General features: G+C 41.4%; 1 protein-coding gene across 32 annotated transcripts in view; it reads left to right on the forward strand.

Annotated features, from left to right (window-relative positions):
* The window catches only part of clasp2 (cytoplasmic linker associated protein 2), a 322,540-nt gene that overhangs the window by 234,596 nt on the left and 69,471 nt on the right, over positions 1 to 18,473 (forward strand). For all 32 annotated transcript variants that reach the window (XM_055633767.1, XM_055633768.1, XM_055633769.1 and 29 more), the window contains 3 exons: positions 7,559 to 7,722; positions 10,454 to 10,532; positions 15,176 to 15,319. In XM_055633767.1, coding sequence (XP_055489742.1) covers positions 7,559 to 7,722; positions 10,454 to 10,532; positions 15,176 to 15,319 — 387 coding nt within the window. The remainder of the gene's footprint in view (positions 1 to 7,558; positions 7,723 to 10,453; positions 10,533 to 15,175; positions 15,320 to 18,473) is intronic.

The following is an 18,473-nucleotide window of genomic DNA, read 5'->3' on the forward strand; positions in this document are numbered from 1 at the left end:
AAGGAGTCCAAAGGTAGTTGTGATGGGTAATTTTACTGATTGGAGGCCCGTGATCTATGGAGTGCCACCAGAGTCAGTGCTGAGTCCACTGCTGTTTGCTACCTGAATTCATGATTTGGGTGTTGGGTGTTGTTGGGAAATTTGAAGATGATACCAAAATTGGTGCTATAGTGGACAGTAAGGGAAGATATCTAAGTTTGTAGTAGGATCTAGATCAGTTGGGAATGTGGGCCAAGGAATGGCAAATGGAATTTAACTCTGACAAGTGTGAGGTGTTGCACTTTAGGACTTACACAATAAATGGTAGAATCGTGGAGTGTGTTATAGAATAGGGAGGTCCAGAGGTCCGGGGTGTCTGACAGAGGTGTACACGATCATGGGGGCTTGGATAAACTGAACCTCGTTGTCTTTTTCATAGGTTAGAGGATTCTAAAACTAGAGGGCATAGACTTAAGGTGAGAGGGGAGAAATTTAAGAGGAATCTTGAGGGCAACTTTTTCCTCAGATTGTGTTTCTTATCTGGAATAAACTGCCAGAAGCAGATACAATTATGATTTTAGAAAGATATCTGGACAGATATATGGATATATGGTTTAGGAGCACCAATGCATTCCAATGGAACTAGCCTAAGATGCCAACTTGGTCAGCATGCACAAGGTGGGCTTGAAGGCCTCTAGAATTAAACCTTGCTCCAATCTCGCTACTTATTGGCCTGAATCACTGGCAAAGCATATGAAGGAAAGATCTTTCATAGAGTCCTGAATGACAGAAACAGCCCAACTCATCCATGCCGAACAGGTTTTAAAGCCGAGCTTGTCCCATCTGCAATTTGACAACCATCCCTCAACAAATTTAATGCATGTACCATATGAATGTCTTTTAAGTGTTGCCATTGTACTCATTTCTACACTTCATCTGGCAGGTAGTTTCATTTGCACTGACCTTTGCATGAAGAAATTGCCCGTCAGGTCTCTTTTTAATCTTTCCCCGGCCATCATAAACCTATGACCTCTAGTTTTAGATTCCTCTATCCTTGGAAAAAGATTCTGACCAGTTACCTCATGTTTTGTATTCCTCTATAATGTCTTCCCTCAACCTCCTACACCCCAGTGGAAAATAGTCCTGGTAGGATAGAGTAGAGATAGAGATAGAGTAGAAAATAGTCCTGGTAGGACTATTTTTTCAGTAATTCCTGCATTCCTTCTCTTCCCCTCTCCCACCCTTCCCCTTCTCCCCACCCCCACCCGAGCCATCCTAACAGGTCCTTGTATCCGTCTTGTTATCACACCTCCCCCAGCCAACAATGAGCCCTCATGGGCTCCACCCTTCCTGAGGTCATCTTTTGCAAGCCCTGATTTGTTCGAGCCTTTCCATGCCCCCTGTTTAGTGTGTGTGTGTGTCACTTTATCCCTCCCGATATGCTGCCTGACCCTCTGAGTTACTGCAGACTTCTTCACCACCCTGTCTATCTGTGCTGCTGCTTTGAGGGAACTGTGTACTCTTGGGTCTCTTTGCTCGCCAACACTTTCCAAGGTGCTACCATTTACAATGTAAACCCTACCCAGGTTTGATATATCAAAGTGCAGCCCCTTATACTCATCAGAATTGAATTCCATCTGCCATTCCTTGTCCTACTTCCCTAGTTGATCCGGATTATTTTGCGCAGACTGCTACAGCACAGCAACTGGTCATTGGCCTGCAATCAGATAAGTAACCTTCCGGTGTTACCCTTTGACCCCTTTCACCAAATTAATTTTGAAACTGGTTGGCTAGCTCATCATGGATCCCATGTGATCTCACCTTCCCGACTGAGGAGGAACCTCCGCTCAGTTCGCATTAAGCAACCTGATCTCCCAGTAGCTCAGAACTTCAACTCCCCCTCCCATTCCTAATCCAACCTTTCTGTCCTGGGCCTCCTCCATTGCCAGAGTGAGTCCCACCGCAAATTGGAGTCTGAAGAAGGGTCTCGTAGGGTCACCTGTTCCTTCGCTCCATAGATGCTGCCTCACCCGCTGAGTTTCTCCAGCATTTTTGTCTACCTTCACCTTCTGGACTAATCTGCATTGCAGGACCTGTTAAATTGCATGTAGATAACTCACTTAGGAGCATTTATGCACTTTTTAAATTAATTTTCCAAACATCTGTTCCACATGCAACATTTTATTGACCTGCACCTCTGCTGTCTTTTTCTGCACCTTTGTAAGCTCCAATAAAATATGTAAAGTATTGTCATTAAAGAAATCATGAAAATCCTTGAAGACTTATTCAGGAAATTTTATACAGAAAGCTTTTTATCAAGATGGAGCTTGGTTTGGGAACAGCTCCATCCAAGACCGCAAGAAATTGCAGCGAATTGTGGATGCAGCCCAGACCATCACACAAACCAACCTCCCTTCCATTGACTGTATTTATACCTCACGCTGCCTCAGCGAGGCCAGCACCATAATCAAGGACGAATCGTACCCTGGCCACTCCCTCTTCTCCCCTCTCCCATCAGGCAAAAGGTATAGAAGTGTGAAAACGCACACCTCCAGATTCAAGGACAGTTTCTTCCCAGCTGCTATCAGACAACTGAATCATTCTACCACAACCAGAGAGCAGTTCTGAACTACTATCTTCCTCATTAGTGACTCTCGGACTATCCTTGATTGGACTTTGCTGGCTTTCCTTTGCACTAAACGTTATTCCCTTATCATGTATTATACGTTTTAAATGGCTCAATTGTAATCATGTATTGTCCTTCCGCTATCTGGATGGCACGCAACTAAAGACTTTTCACTGTACCTCAGTACACGTGACAATCAACTAAACTGAACTACAGGGATAAAGAGTCAGAGATGCAAGATGGAAAGGGACCATTCGGCGCACCACACCTAAGCTAATTAGTGCGGAACCATCCCGAATTAATCTCATCTTCCTGCACTTGGCCCAAAGCCCGCTAATAAATTCATAGTGATTAGTACTGCTGTAGGTTCTTTTAGGATCCATTTTTTACTGATTAATGCAATATTCTTCTTTACGCTTAATAAATGTCGCAAATCTTTTGTCAAATGTATTGTATTTGCTCCAACTTATGTGTGATTTAAACAATATTTGTTATCCTATCTAAAATGACTTTAAGCACACGCTGGGTATTTTTTTTTTTGGAGCATGGGAGGTGTAGGAGTGACCTTAATTTGAAGTATACAAAATCATGAGGGGCTTAAGTTGATTAAGTGAACACTCACAATCTTTTTCCAAGAGTGGAGGATTCTAAAACTGCAGGGCAATTGAGAAGGGGAGATTTAATGTGAGAAGGGGAGATTTAAGAGGATAGTGATTATAGCTTTCAAAAGTGGTCTGGACAGGTATATGGCTAGGAAGGGCTTAGAGGGCTGAATGCAGGCAAATTGGACTAGCCCAGAATGCCAACTTTGTCAAAATAGACAAGTTGGGTCGAAGGGTCTGCATCCAGCAGGCGATGTAGCTTTATGACTCTTTTGGGAGCATCAGTGCTAGAATGTATCACTCTTTTTCTGTCAATAATATATTTCTGCATAGAGTTATCGAGTCATACAGCATGGAGATAGGCCCTTCAGCCCACCTTGCCTATGCTGACCATCTGCACTAGTCCCACCTGCCCATGTTTAGCCCACATCCCTCTAAACCTTTCCTATCCAAGTTTCTGTCAAAATGTCTTTTAAATGTTGTTGTAGTTTCTGTCACAACTTCCTCCCCTGGCTGCTCATCCATATACCCAGCACCGTCTGTATATGTTGCCCCTCGTACTCCTATTAAATCTTCCCTTCTCACCTTAAACCTTAAATGGGTGGCGCAGCGGTAGAGTTGCTGCCTTACAGCGTCAGAGACCCGAGTCAAGGTTTCGAGGTCAGTTTGTCACGTGTACCAATTAAGGTACAGTGAAATTCAAATTACCATACAGCCAAACTAAAAAAAAGCAACAAGACACACAACTACCTAAAAATTAGCATAAACATCCACCACAACGGATTCCTCACTTTGATGGAAGGCTAAAAAGTCTAATCTTCTTCCTCTTTATTCTCCCGCGGTCGGGGCAGTCGAACCATCCGCAGACGGGCGGTCGAAGCTCCTGCGGCTTGGAGCTCCCGGTCGGTCTCTGACTAGAGACGGCGAGCTCCACGATGCTAAAGTCCGCAGGTTGGAGCTCAGAGGTCAATCCCTGGCAAAGGGATCGCAGGCTCCACGATGGTAAGTCTGCAGGCTTACGTGGTGGAGCTCCCGAAGTCGGTCTCCCGCAAAGGCCGCCAAATCCTCGATGTTAGGCCTCAGTGCGGTCGGAGATACGATACGGAAGAAAATTGCATCTCCGTCGAAGTAAGAGATTAGTTTCCCCCAACCCTCCTCCACCCCACCACATAACATAAGCCAAAGAACACTAAAACATACATTAAACACATACCAACAAACAACAAAAAAAGGAAGGGACAGACAGATTGTTGGTGAGGCAGCCATTGCTGGCGCCACCCAGATTTAGCTCTTAGGGCTAAAGGAATCAAGGGATATGGGGAAAAAGCAGGAAGGGGATCCTGATTTTAGATGATCAGCCATGATCATATTGAATGGAGGTACTGGCTCAAAGGGCCGAATGGCCTACTCGACCTATTTTTCTATGTTTCTATGATCCTGACCGAGTGCTGTAGAGTGTTTGTATGTTCTCCCTATGTGGGTTTTCTCGTGGTGCTCCAGTTTTCTCCCACACTCCAACGACGTACAGGTTAATTGACCTTCCACCTTCTCACTCTACTTCCTTCCATGAAACCAATTTTCTATCCAGCCGGCTAGCTCTCCCTGGATTGCATGCAATCAATCCCATGCTTGCAATGATATATTAAGTGATTAGTTTAGTTATTTTGTTAGCTATGAGCCTTTTCAGAAATGTAAACAAACCTATGCATTCGACAGTATGATCTTGTTTTTCGCCTTCTATTGAGATGTGCTATCTTTATGTGTTAATAATAATCATAAAGATGATGGGATAAATGGTGCAACATGATGGGGATGTAGGGAGAATAAAATGGGATTAGTATAAGGTTAGTGAACATGGGTGTTTAACATACCACATGAATTCAGTGAGCTGCCTTTGCTATATAACTATGATAATATTCAGTTTTACCCTGTTGGAGGGAGTTTTGTGTTTAACCAGTACCCTGAATTTCGCTTTCTTGTGAGGCCCAGATGCCCTATTAATTACGGAACAGACACAACGAACATCTCATAGAGCAGTGGTGAATTTTGTAAACAAGTCGGTTTATTCAATGCCTTGACAGTATGCATAGGAAAATGCCCTGAGAGAACCCAAAGTGCTTCAAAGATTCACAGCACCCACCACATTTTTATAATCTCACACACAATGGTTACATGTGGATTTTACATTTTTGAAATAATTCATCATTGATCAATTCACATGTAGCCATTCGTCTTTGTTTTTCACCAAAGGTATCTTTAACCTCTTGTTTCCTGTTATTAGAAAACAATTCTTCCATTTATCTAACAAATGGACTCAATAAAATACACTATTTCCTGATCATCTTTATTGTACACAACTAGCCTCAATATTTGTTTTACATATTTATTGCCCCCTAACATCCTTAAATTCCCTTCATTATGTTGACCTCTTTTCCCATCATGCTTCCCCAGTATGTAAGCTTTTCACTTAAACATATTACAAATTACTCAGCTTTCTTGGAATTTTCAGAATTTCCTACATCACCCTGCTAAACTAAAATGAATGGATAATTGCAAAATTGTACTATGATAAAACAGTACAGGCACTCTCTGACTTGCGTAATAGGCAACTTACATAAACTTGCATTTACATAAGCAAATCTTTAAGCCGATTGCTTTATTTCAAGTTGCATGTCTCGATACCGTTGCGCTATTGCGCATGCAGCTATTTCTACAAATCAGTCGACTGTTGTCGTGGATGCTCCAACGTGATCTCCGCACCAAAGCTCCCACGTGGATTCCCACTGGTACCGCACAGTACAAATTGTAAATTTACACGTGTGCAGCAGCACTTCCATTTCCGACTTCCATTCCATTTTCTGACTTGCATTTAGATGCAGAGTCTCTTGCCAAGATTAGGTGAATTAAGGACCAGAGAACATAGGTTTAAGGTGAAGGACATTGGTTTAAGGTGAAGGGGAAAATATTTAATAGGTATCTGAGGGGTAACCTTTTCATACAAAGGGTGGTGGGTGAATGGAACAAGCTGCCAAAGGAGGTAGTTGAGGTATGAACTATCCCAACATTTAAGAAGCAGTTAGACAGGTACATGGACAGGACAGGACAGGTTTGTAGGGATATGGACCAAATGCAAGCAGGTGGGACTAGTGTAGCTGGGACATTTTGGCCGGTGTGGGTAAGTTGGAGGGCCTGTTTCCACAATGTATCACTCTATGACTTTCATAACATCTGACTTAACAAGGGCCCGCAGGACGTAACCCATACGCAATACGGGGAGCGTCTATAATGGGAATGTTTTTTCTGCCATAGATATCACCCAGATAGCTATCATCAGAATTTTTATTTCCACGCAGCCAGACCTCGCAATGGGGAGTTATTAAAGTTGGCCTTACTGTGAACCTAGCACTCAAAATCTAAGTTCAAACATATAGGAACTCACGTGTTTCTTGGAGTGGCTAATTTGTAACATTACTAAGCAGCATGTGTGAGCTCTGTTTCTCTCATAAGTTTAACAACATTCTTTGCTAGCTTTAAAATGTTTTGGCTAAGTGAGTGGCTGGGATGTGTGTATATATATATATATTTGCTCCTTGGTCGAATTGATATGGGCCAGATTATGGAAGGATATAATTGACCTCAGCAACATTGGAATAATTTGTGTGAACTAAATGACATACCTTGTGCTCCTGGTCATTTCTTGATCTCTGCTGGAAATGCTTGTGCTTGAACAATGAAGCAAGAATGCCTCATTCTGTCACAGAGCCTACCTCAAGGAAGCAACATGAATTGCAACTAGTTGAGAGAGGCATTGGACAGAAGATGTGCCTGTGGGTAACGCATCAGCATAAAATTAGTATTTCAAGAAGAAAAAAAATGATTTTATAAAAATGGAAGGAAAACTAACCGATGCAAGTGCAATATGCTGACTACGTATGTCTTAAACTTGGTTTTGTGGCAGATACAGGAAAGTCCATGCATGTGAAGCTAGCTTACCAAAAATGGTGTTCTACTCGCATGGCTTCAATGCAAGAGTCAGATGATCAGTCTTGGAATCTTGCCACATTAATAGCATTGCTCACCCATCTCCATTTTGCATTGTGGTTATATAACTGTACAAATCAGACAGACAATTTCAGATTTAGCTTGCCTTCGTATTTTCTGAATATTAACTGAAATTATACAACTTTCTGGACATTAGTTGAATGAAATTCAATAATCTAAAAAAAGAAATGTTTACATTATATAATACACATGCAAAACTTACTTGGAATTTTCTGCTTTGCTGCAATTATTGGCATTTAGTGAATTTAAAACTACTACAGAAGTATGATTCTTAACATCTTTTTTTTAGGTTTTCAGCATGTTTTTGGAAACACTGGTCGATTTCATTCATGTACATAAGGAAGACCTTCAAGATTGGCTGTTTGTTCTGCTGACTCAATTATTGAAGAAAATGGGTGCAGATTTGCTTGGTTCTGTACAGGCAAAAGTACAGAAATCACTTGATATAGCAAGGTCGGCATTATGTGGCAAATGTCACAGTTTAATTCTACGTGTATTTAAATGGCACTGGATTTTTGAAAAACGAACAATTTAGTTATTTATCTATCATTTCTTGTTATTCTCTGTCAAGTGGGTGTACCTTTCATATACTTTTTCAATGTGATTACGAAATACAAGAAAGTAATTGTTCATCAAGTATTTGAAATGAGCAGAATGCCCTCTACTTACTGCCAGTTAAAGAAAACATTATTGTGACTATTGTTTAGCTTAGTTTAGAGATACAGCATGGAAACAGGCCCTTTGGCCCACCGAGTGTGCACCGACCAGCAATCTCCACACACTGACACTCGTCCTACACACACACGCTAGGGACAATTTACATTTATACCAAGCCGATTAACCTACAAACCTGTACGTCTTTGGAGTGTGGGAGGAAACTGAAGATCTCAGAAAAAACCCATGCAGGTCACGGGGAGAACGTACAAACTCTGTACAGACAAAGACCCGTCGTCAGGATCGAACCTGGGTCTCTGGCGCTGTAAGACAGTAGCTCTACCATTACACCACCATGCCGCCCTTACTACTACTGGTACCGTGTTACTGGTTTCATAAATTCAGTTATTCAATGGTATCCAGAGGATATAAAACATGTTTAAAGCAGCTGTGGGAGATTTAACTGATAAATTATGACTCATCAATTAATAACATTTCCGATAGTTGGATATTTTTTTTTTAATTTAACCTTTGTTCTTTCTTAATGGCCCTTCAAAAGGTGGTGATGAAGCATCATTTTGAGCTGTTGTAATAAATACAATGATGCTTTCGGCTAGGAAGATCCAGGATTTAAACCCAGCAACTATAAAGGAAAAGCAATATATTTCCACGTTACGATGAAGCTGAGCACTTAAAAGCTTTCTAAGAAATTGTAGAAATGAAAGAATATGAGCAAATGTGCACATCCTTGTAGTTACCCTGTAAATAGCATTTAAAGTAAATGACCTTCCAACCATCCAACATTGTGCATAATAACTTCATGGTCTCTTCATTAGCCAGAATGTGTTGATCATAATGTCTGGCTATAGTTCATCATGAAATATTTATGCATGTAACAAGGTTGAGATTTACTAATTTTAACATGCATATCAAGGTCCTTAATCTGAAAGGCATCCACTTCGTTTGGTTTGTCCTTTTGCAGCCAGTGCAGTCTACACTAAGAGATCTAATCCAATAACAACAGGTAAGTTTTAAAAATATATACGTGCTTGAATTTGGAACGTGGGTGTCCTGCTCCCACATCGTCATCTGCCACTACCTCTTGATGCAATTGCTTGTCCTTGCTGACCTGATTGACCACCTCTTTTTTTCCTGAGGGCTGCTGCTAACCTCGCAGTGGAATAGTCTTCAGTTACACTTAACCAACAGATCTGCACACGCACTGGCAATAATAGCCAATTTTGCTTTTAGTCCATTTGACCATTGAAAGCAAGTTCCAGAAAAAACTCTGTGCATTGTTTTTTGCTCTGGGATCATGTAGCACAGTGGGGTGGTGTGCTGTCATTTAATTTCTGATGCCTTTGTTTGGATCCAGCTTTGACCTGTTATTAAAGTATTTGAGTTTTATAGCTACAGTATGGGACAGGCCCTTCGGCCCACCGAGTCCACGCCGACCCATATTCAAGTAGAGCCGAATACTTTTTTTCCCCCTTCTCCACCAGCTAACAAGCAATTTCCCACAGAGGGAGAATTGAAAATTGACAAGTACACAAATAAGAAATTCTAGCTTTGTCTCTGACAACTGTGTAACCAGCTTGATACGTCTCAACATGTTTTATACTTGAACCACTGGCATGAAATTGTAAATATTGGCCATTACATTTGGAAAACCTAAGATGTAAGATTTGGTAGGACACTATTGTACTTTGATACTGGGTTTAAATCACAGTGCATCTCAGCTGTGTACACTGCCAAAATACTGCTTTCTTCAACGATTCAAAGTAACTTTATCCCAGAATTGCACAGTGAACAGATGTGAGCTCAGTAGCAGGACCATGTTGTTTACAATGATAGATGATTAGCACCTGAAGGATCCCAAGCTGAAATGTTGCCTATCCATGTCCTCCAGAGATGCTGCCTGACCTGCTGGGTCACTCCACCTTTTTGTGTTTCTTTGTAAACCAACCTGTGCATAAAATGCTGCCTCATTTACAGCGTCATGGTTCATTTATATTGGCAAAATGTATCTTTGATGTAGAACTATAATGCAAATGGATTTTACTGAATAGTGTAAACTGTATCAGCAACAAGCTATATCACTTAATCTATCTCTATTAGCTTCCCAGAAAAATACAAGATAACAGGCCGCAGTACAGCACAATAGTAGAGTTGTCTCCTTACATTGCCTGAGACCCGGGTTTGATCCTGAACACGGGTGCTGTCTGTACAGAGTTTGTACATCCTCCCTGTTACAGCGTGCGTTTTCTCCGGTTGCTCCGGTTTCCTCCTGCATTTCAAAAATTTGCAGGTTTGTTGGCTGATTGACTTTGGTAAAATTGTATATTGCCCCTAGTATGTAGGATAGTGCTAGTGCACAGAGATAGCTGGTCGGTGCGGACTTGGCTGGCCAAAGGGATTGTTTCCACGCTGTATCTCAAAACTAAACTACACTTGAAGTATGGCAAAAGATTGAAAAGGTAAAAAGAAAAATGCCAATGAGCTAACAACACTTTAAAAAAATATTTTCCAGGGAGAGTTTTCCAAATGACCTTCAGTTCAGTATTTTGATGAGATTCACAGTTGATCAGACGCAGACTCCAAATTTGAAGGTAAGTGTATAAATATATATATATATATGGAAACTATCATTGGATTTCATAGGATATCGTGAGGCGATATTCTGATTGCTTTGTAGATTTTTTTAGTTTTCCTAATGTTTGTCTTTCTTTAAATGAATTCAACTGTTTTGAAATGCAACTTCCAAGCAAACAATCCTTTCTCATGATTTTCAGCTATTGTATTGTATTGTCATTTTTTGACATTTTTGTGTATTTGAATAAATCAAATTATACAACTGAATATACCCTTGTCCTTTTACATTCCCAACATATGACTCAATGATCCATTTATCCCTGGTGACATAGTGAAATATATTATGCTAATCCTGATGTTGTAACCTGTGTAATTCAATATGGAGTCATAGAGTGATACAGTGCGGAAACAGGCCTTTCGGTGCAACATGCCCACACTGGCCAACATGTCCCTGCTACACTAGTCCCACCTGCTTGCATTTGGTCCATAACCCATCCAAGCCTGTCCTATCCATGTACCTGTTTAACTGTTTCTTAAATGTTGGGATAGTCCCTGCCTCAACTATCGCCTCTGGCAGTTTGTTCCCAACACCTCCCACCCTTTGTGTGAAAACGTTACCCCTCATATTCCTGTTAAATCTTTACCCCTTTACCTTAAACCTATTTCCTCTGGTCCTCGATTCACCTACTCTGAGCAAGAGACTCTGTGCATCCACCCGATCTATTCCTCTCATGATTTTATACAACTCTATAAGATCACCCCTCATCACCCTGTGCTCCAGGGAATAGAGTCCCAGCCTACTCAACCTCTCCCTTTGGCTCAGACTCTCTAGTCCTGGCAACATCCTCGTAAATCTTCTCTGTACCCTTTCCAGCTTGCCAACATCTTTCCTATAACATGGTGCACAGAACTGAATCCTATACTCTAAATGTGACCTCACCAATGCCTTATACAACTGCAACATGACCTCCCAACTGAATATTGCTGCAATAGAATTCTGAAGAATGAACAAGTTCCCTGCTCAATATTATATCAGGCTTTCATAATTGTACTACTTTATTCATTTATTAAGATCATTAATATTTGAGTATCTATTGAGTACTATGGGCTATCAGTAGCAGCAGAGTTATCGGAATTGGATTTCACCACAGCATACAATAATTTGCAGCATATCACTTTTTCTACCAATATTAACATACCAGTCAAGTAACACTAGTTTAATCAAGGAGGGCAGAAGGCCATCTGTGCATAGGAGGTGCCAATTTAACAAAACTACAGCACAGGCCTATAATCATACATAGCCGCAAATACAACATGCAATTGACAAGACAATCAAGAGTCAATAGTCCTTTATTGTCATATGTCTCAAAACGGAACAATGAAATTCTTACTTGCATTAGTACTCAATATATTAAACAAACAAAGTAGCTAATATAACAAACAAACACAAAAAGTTCAATATATGAAAAAAATATATAGTGCAAAATTGAAAACAAAGCCCAAAGTCTTTGTGCATCCCAGGCAGTTTGTAATTTGGAGTATTAGTTGGAGTTCGTAGTGTTCAATAGCCTGACAGTTATTGGAAAAAGGCTTTTCCTGCACCTGGACGTATAGTTTTCAGATTCCTGTACCTTTTTCCAGATGGCTGGAGTGAAATGAGAGCGTTGCCAGGGCAGTGTGGGTTCTTGATGATGCTGGTTGCCTTTCTGAGACTACACCTCTTGTAGATCTCTTTGATGTTGGGGAGGTCAGCACCCGTGATGGACAGACCACTTTTTGTAATCTCCTTCGCTCCTGGGTGTTCGAGATGCTGAACCAGGCCATGAAGCAACAGTCAATATGCTTTCTACCACACACCTGTGGAAGTTCATGAGAGTATCCGTTGACATACCCAATCGCCTCAAACTTCTAAGGAATTAGAAGCGTGATGGACTTTCTTTATGATGGCTTCAATGTGTTAGGTTCAGGACAGATCTTCAGAGACATGCAAGCATAGGAACTTGAAGTTGTTGACTCTCCACCACAGGCACGTTGATGAAGATAAGTTTGTGGATCCTCAACCTCCCTCTTCTACAGTATCAGTTCCTTGATTTTACTGACACTGAGAGCCAGGTTGTTGTTCCGGCACCATTCAATTACATGATTGATCTCCCTCCTATATTCTGACTCATCATTATTCTTTAATTCGCCCAACAACTGTGGTGTCATCAGAAAATATGAAGATTGAGTTGAAACTGTGTCTGACAACGCTGTCATGGGTATAGAGTGAGTAGAGCAGGAGGCTCAGCCTTGAGGTTTCCCTGTGCTGATAGTTAGCAAGGAGAAAATGGTGTTGACAATTCATATCGAATGTGTTCTGTTGATGAGGAAGTCGGGCATGCAGTTGCAAAGGGATGCACAGAAACACAACTCTCTGTGCTTGGCAACAAGTCTGGAGGGGATGACGATCGGGTCATAGAATCATACTATGCGAGCAGGTTGGACTAGCATAGATGGGGCATGTTAGACCTGTTTCTGTGCTGTATGACTATGATTCCATGTCTCAAAGTGCAGAATAAGAGAAGGCAATCGGGAGGATAAAAAGAGGACATTAAATGGCTGACAGACATAGTAAATAATAATAATAATAATAATAACTTTATTTGTTAAGCACCTTAAAAAACAACCAAAGCTGATCAAAGTGCTGTACAGAATAAGAAAATAAGCAAGACATCATAAAACAGGCAGAACAACAGAACATACAGCTAACACGAGGCGCATAAATTACATACGAAAATCCAAACAATAGATTAAAAGACATAAAACACGAGTACGAACCACGCAGCAAAACCAAGCAAATAAAGTAAATAAATAATTCGACACCTTACTGGTAAAGGTAAATTTGAAATAGATATATTAAGAGTAAAATAATGGCTAAGGAAAGAATAGGTCCCCTGAAATATTAGCATGGCTGTCTTTGTGTAGAGCTACAAGAATGAGGAGATATTCAATGAATATTTCTCATCCATTTTTACTGAGAAGAATGGGAAAGTTAGTGAATTGAAGCATGTGGTTTATGACGTCTTAGATCATATACGAATTACCATTGAGTAGGTATTGGCAATTCAAAAATTCTTTAAGGTGGGTACATTCTCAGAGCATGACCAAATGCATCCTCGTGGGAAGCTACAGAAGAAATTGCAGAGACCCTTGTGGAAATATTTGCATTATCTTTAGCCACAGTTGAAGTTCCAGGAGACTGGAGGGCGGTTGATGTTGTATCCTTATTTAAGAGAGACCTATCTTCCCAATCTATACCCCTCATAATTTTATACCTCAACTTTCTCCACTCCTGGAAAACAGGTCCTACCTCTCAACCTTTCGGCTCAAAACATTGCCTATTTCCTTTGCTCCATAAATGCTGCTGCACCCGCTGAGTTTCTCCAGCATTTTTGTGTACCTTCGTTTTTCCAGCATCTGCAGTTCCTTCTTGAACACTACCTCTCAAGTTTCTCTTCATTACTGAAATATTGGGTCCCAGGCAACGCCATGATGAATCTCATCTGCTTTCTCTCCAGTGCTTTCACATCTTACCATGCAGTCATGTTCTTTCCTACAGTGTGGTGACCAGAAATGCATGCAGTACTCCATCAGAGGTCTGTCCAGTGATTTATAGAATCAGAGCATAACCTCACTGCATGTGTATTCAATGCCCAAATCGTAAACCCCAATATCTCATATGCCTTCTTAACCACATTATCTACCTGTGCTGTTATCTTTAAAGGTCTTTTGACATATGCCATAGTTTCCCAATACTCCCCAGGACTTTACAATTAACAATGCATGCCCAAGCCCCATTTGGTACTGCCAAAGTGCATCATCTCACATTTATCTGAATTAACCTCAATCCGCCATTTGTCAACTTTTTTCACCAATGTCACCCTGGAGCAAGACTACTCCACACTGTCAGCTATTCTCTGTAAACTCACTGATCATGTCTCCTACATCTGCATTCAAATCATTCACAAATACTACAAACAGCAAGGGTCCTGGCACTAATTCAAATGAATATTACTAGTCACATGCATCCAGTCACAAAAAACAGCTCTCTGTTGCCTCCGTCCCTATTCCTCTGTCTCTTTTGGATCCAATTTGCCAACTTGGCACCGTGGGCCATAGCCTTTAGGACCAGTCTCCCGCGTGGGACTTTGTTGAAGGCCTTACTGAAGTCCACGTTACCATATTACTGCAACATGACGGCTTTGTTACCACCTCAAAAAAGATAATCAAATTTTTCAGCCAAGACATGTTTTTTGATAACTCACGCTGTCTATCTCTGATTAGTCCCCGTCTTTTCATTAATCCTGCCTATATTTACATATTCTGTTGTGTTGCAAGTAAGAATTCCATTCTCCAGTTATCTGCTACCACACCTGTGGTCAGCGGCGACTTAAACATCGGTGCCAGAGACATAGTAATCTCTCCCCTTGTCTCCCGTTATTAGATCATTAACATTTTGATTTTGCTCCTACTGCTGGTTTATATTTTTCTTGACATTTTCCGGATTGATTTTGTTTACTGAGGCTTAGTTATTTATCTTGATTTTAACTTCATGTGAAGTATGGAAACATGTTGGAGGGGGAAAAAGCAGTGCCAATTGTTTCTGCTCTTTAACTTGCAGGTGAAAGTTGCCATTTTGAAGTATATTGAGATCTTGACCATACAGATGGATCCGGCAGATTTTGTAAATTCCAGTGAAACACGCCTGGCAGTATCACGAATTATCACATGGACAACAGAACCAAAAAGCTCTGACGTTAGAAAGGTATTTATTGAATTATGTTTTGTACTATTTCCTTGACAGCCTGAAGGATTGAACTAAATTGCACCCCCATTACTTTTTTTTATAAACTTTCTTACAGCTTGTCAATGAATGCTCTCAGTCAGTTTAATCACTTAATAGATGTCAGTCGATAGTCTATCTCCTGTGTTGGAGACGGTGAGATCAAGGAAGGTAAGGGAGATGTCGGAGATGGTCCTATAGAATTTTTCGAGGATGTAACTAGTAGAGTGGATAAGGGAGAAACAGTGGATGTGTTATATCTGGACTTTCAGAAAGCTTTCGACAAGGTCCCACCTAAGAGATTAGTATACAAACTTAAAGCACACGGGTATAGGGGGTTCAGTATTGATGAGGATAGAGAACTGGCTGGCAGACAGGAAGCAAAGAGTAGGAGTAAACGGGTCCTTTTCAGAATGGCAGGCAGTGACTAGTGGGGTACCGCAAGGCTCAGTTCTGGGACCCCAGCTATTTACAATATATATTCATGATTTGGACGAGGGAATTGAATGCAACATCTCCAAGTTTGTGGATGACACAAAGCTGGGGGGCTGTGTTAGCTGTGAGGAGGATGCTAGGAGACTGCAAGGTGACTTGGATAGGCTGGGTGAGTGGGCAAATGCATAGCAGATGCAGTATAATGTGGATAAATGTGAGGTTATCCACTTTGGTGGCAAAAACAGGAAAGTAGACTATTATCTGAATGGTGGCCGATTAGGAAAAGGGGAGATGCAACGAGAACGGTGTCATGGTACACCAGTCATGGAAAGTAGGCATGGAGATGCAGCAGGCAGTGAAGAAAGCGAATGGTATGTTAGCATTCATAGCAAAAGGATTTGAATATAGGAGCAGGGAGGTTCTACTGCAGTTGTACAGGGTTTTGGTGAGACCACACCTGGAGTATTGCGTACAGTTTTGGTCTCCTAATCTGTGGAAGGACATTCTTGCCATAGAGGGAGTACAGAGCAGGTTCACCAGACTGATTTCTGGGATGTCATGACTTTCATATGAAGAATGACTGGATAGACTCGGCTTGTACTCGCTAGAATTTAGAAGATTGAGGGGGGATACAAAATTCTTGAGGGGTTGGACAGGCTAGATGCAGGAAGATTGTTCCCGATGTTGGGGAAGTCCAGAACAAGGGGTCACAGTTTAAGGATAAGGGGGAAATCTTTTAGGACTGAGATGAGAAAAACATTTTTTACACAGAGTGTGCTGAATCTCTGGAATTCTCTGCCACAGAATGTAGTTGAGGCCAGTTCATTGGCTATATTTAAGAGGGAGTTAGATGTGGCCCTTATGGCTAAAGGGATCAGGGGGTATGGAGAGAAAGCAGGTACAGGATACTGAGTTGGATGATCAGCCATGATCATATTGAATGACGGTGCAGGCTCAAAGGGCTGAATGGCCTACTACTGCACCTATTTTCTATGACTATGTTTCTATGAATTTGTCTGCAGGATGGAAATTAACTTGTTACTTTGAATAAACTTTGTTAACGCTCAAGAAAATGGTTGAATGTGTGGTAGATAGAAAGCTATATTCTACGAGAAACAAAAGTCTATTATGAAAGATATTTTCATGCATTCAGTCATAGAGTTAGACAACACCAAAACAGACCTTTGGCCCAACACCCATGCTGACCAAAATGCTCCATCTACCCTTGTCCCACCTGCCCGCGTTTCGTCTATATCCCTTCAAATCTTTCCTATCCATATACCTGTCCAGTTGTCATTTAAATATTGTTATAGTACCTGCCTCAACTACCTCTTCCAGTAGCTCGACCACCCTCTGTGTGTAAAGGTTGCTCCACAGGTTCCTATTAAATCTTTCCCCTTGCATCTTAAACCTACTGCTTCTGGTTCTTAATTCCCCTACTCTCGATAAAAGACTCTAAATTATGCCAAACCTCTGATTATTTCAGAATTATTAATGCCCATGTTCTCGATTGGGATCAAATGTATTAGGGTAGTTGGCAGAAGAATCTGCTTGTCTTTTAAAAGAATATTGCTATTCAGCAGAAATTACCATTGCAATTTACATTTAGACTTCTTCTTGCGTTTGAGGCAGCAGAAGTCTGCAGCAGGGTGATGCCATCCGGTTCCACATCCGTAGGTGCCCGCCCTAAAAAGGGCGCATGCTCCGGGTTGGCGCTAAGCTGCGGCGCTGCTGCTGCCGTCTCTGTTTGTTGTCGTTCGCCTGAATGAGGTGAGTTGACAGGGCTCACCACAGGGAAGTCGACAACATGAGCCCCACATTTAGACTCACTGATAATAAAGCTAAAATTAGTGATAATGTCATACAGCACGAAATCTGATCTGCAGCCCATCCTGTGCATACCTATCATAAGTACCTATCACTCGGACTGCAGCCTTCTCTGTCTTCACAAGCCAAGTTCATTACTAGTTCACTACGAGATACTTTGTAATTGCAAGAGTCTCTGCCTCCACCATTCTCTCACCATCCTCCAAACTCCAACCACCCTCTGAGTGAGAAAGTACATCCTCACATTCCGTCCTAACTTCTTCATCCTTACTTTAAACCATTGCTCATTGCTTATAGATCCATCTGCCATGGGGAAAAGTTTACTATTGCTTATCTTACCTGTGTCCCTCATAAATGTGTACGCTATCAGTTCCCCCTTTCGACCTTCAAAGCTCCAAAGAAAACAAACCCAGCTTATTCAGTCATTCTTCATAACTGAGACACTCTGTGATGTATATGTAATATAAATGGCATTGCCCCTCGAGGCCAAAAGCAGAAGCTGGCAAATGTGTCTGTGCCTCGTGACTGAGGACAGGTGACCTTCTAGTAGTTTCCTGGTTGTGCAGATTAAGTCCTTCTTACAAGATGTCGGACGTGTATTCATTGTGCTAGTCACGACAGGGTCTTACAGGAGACATTATGTGGTGTCAGAGGAAAAAACTAAACAAAAGAATAAAGAAAAGACTCAAGCCACCGGGACCACTCTCCCTGCAAGGGAATTTCGCCAAAAATTATAAGGACTGGATAAGGGCTGTACGAGACTGCAACAGAACTGACGAGTAAGCCAGATAAGATTCGGTGTGCAACATTTCTCCACGTAGCAGGGCTGGCTGCTCAGCAGATTTATGAGACCTTTCAGTTTGCCCAGGAGGAA

Source organism: Leucoraja erinacea, chromosome 4 (genome assembly GCF_028641065.1).
Source record: "Leucoraja erinacea ecotype New England chromosome 4, Leri_hhj_1, whole genome shotgun sequence".
Lineage (NCBI taxonomy): Eukaryota > Metazoa > Chordata > Chondrichthyes > Rajiformes > Rajidae > Leucoraja > Leucoraja erinaceus.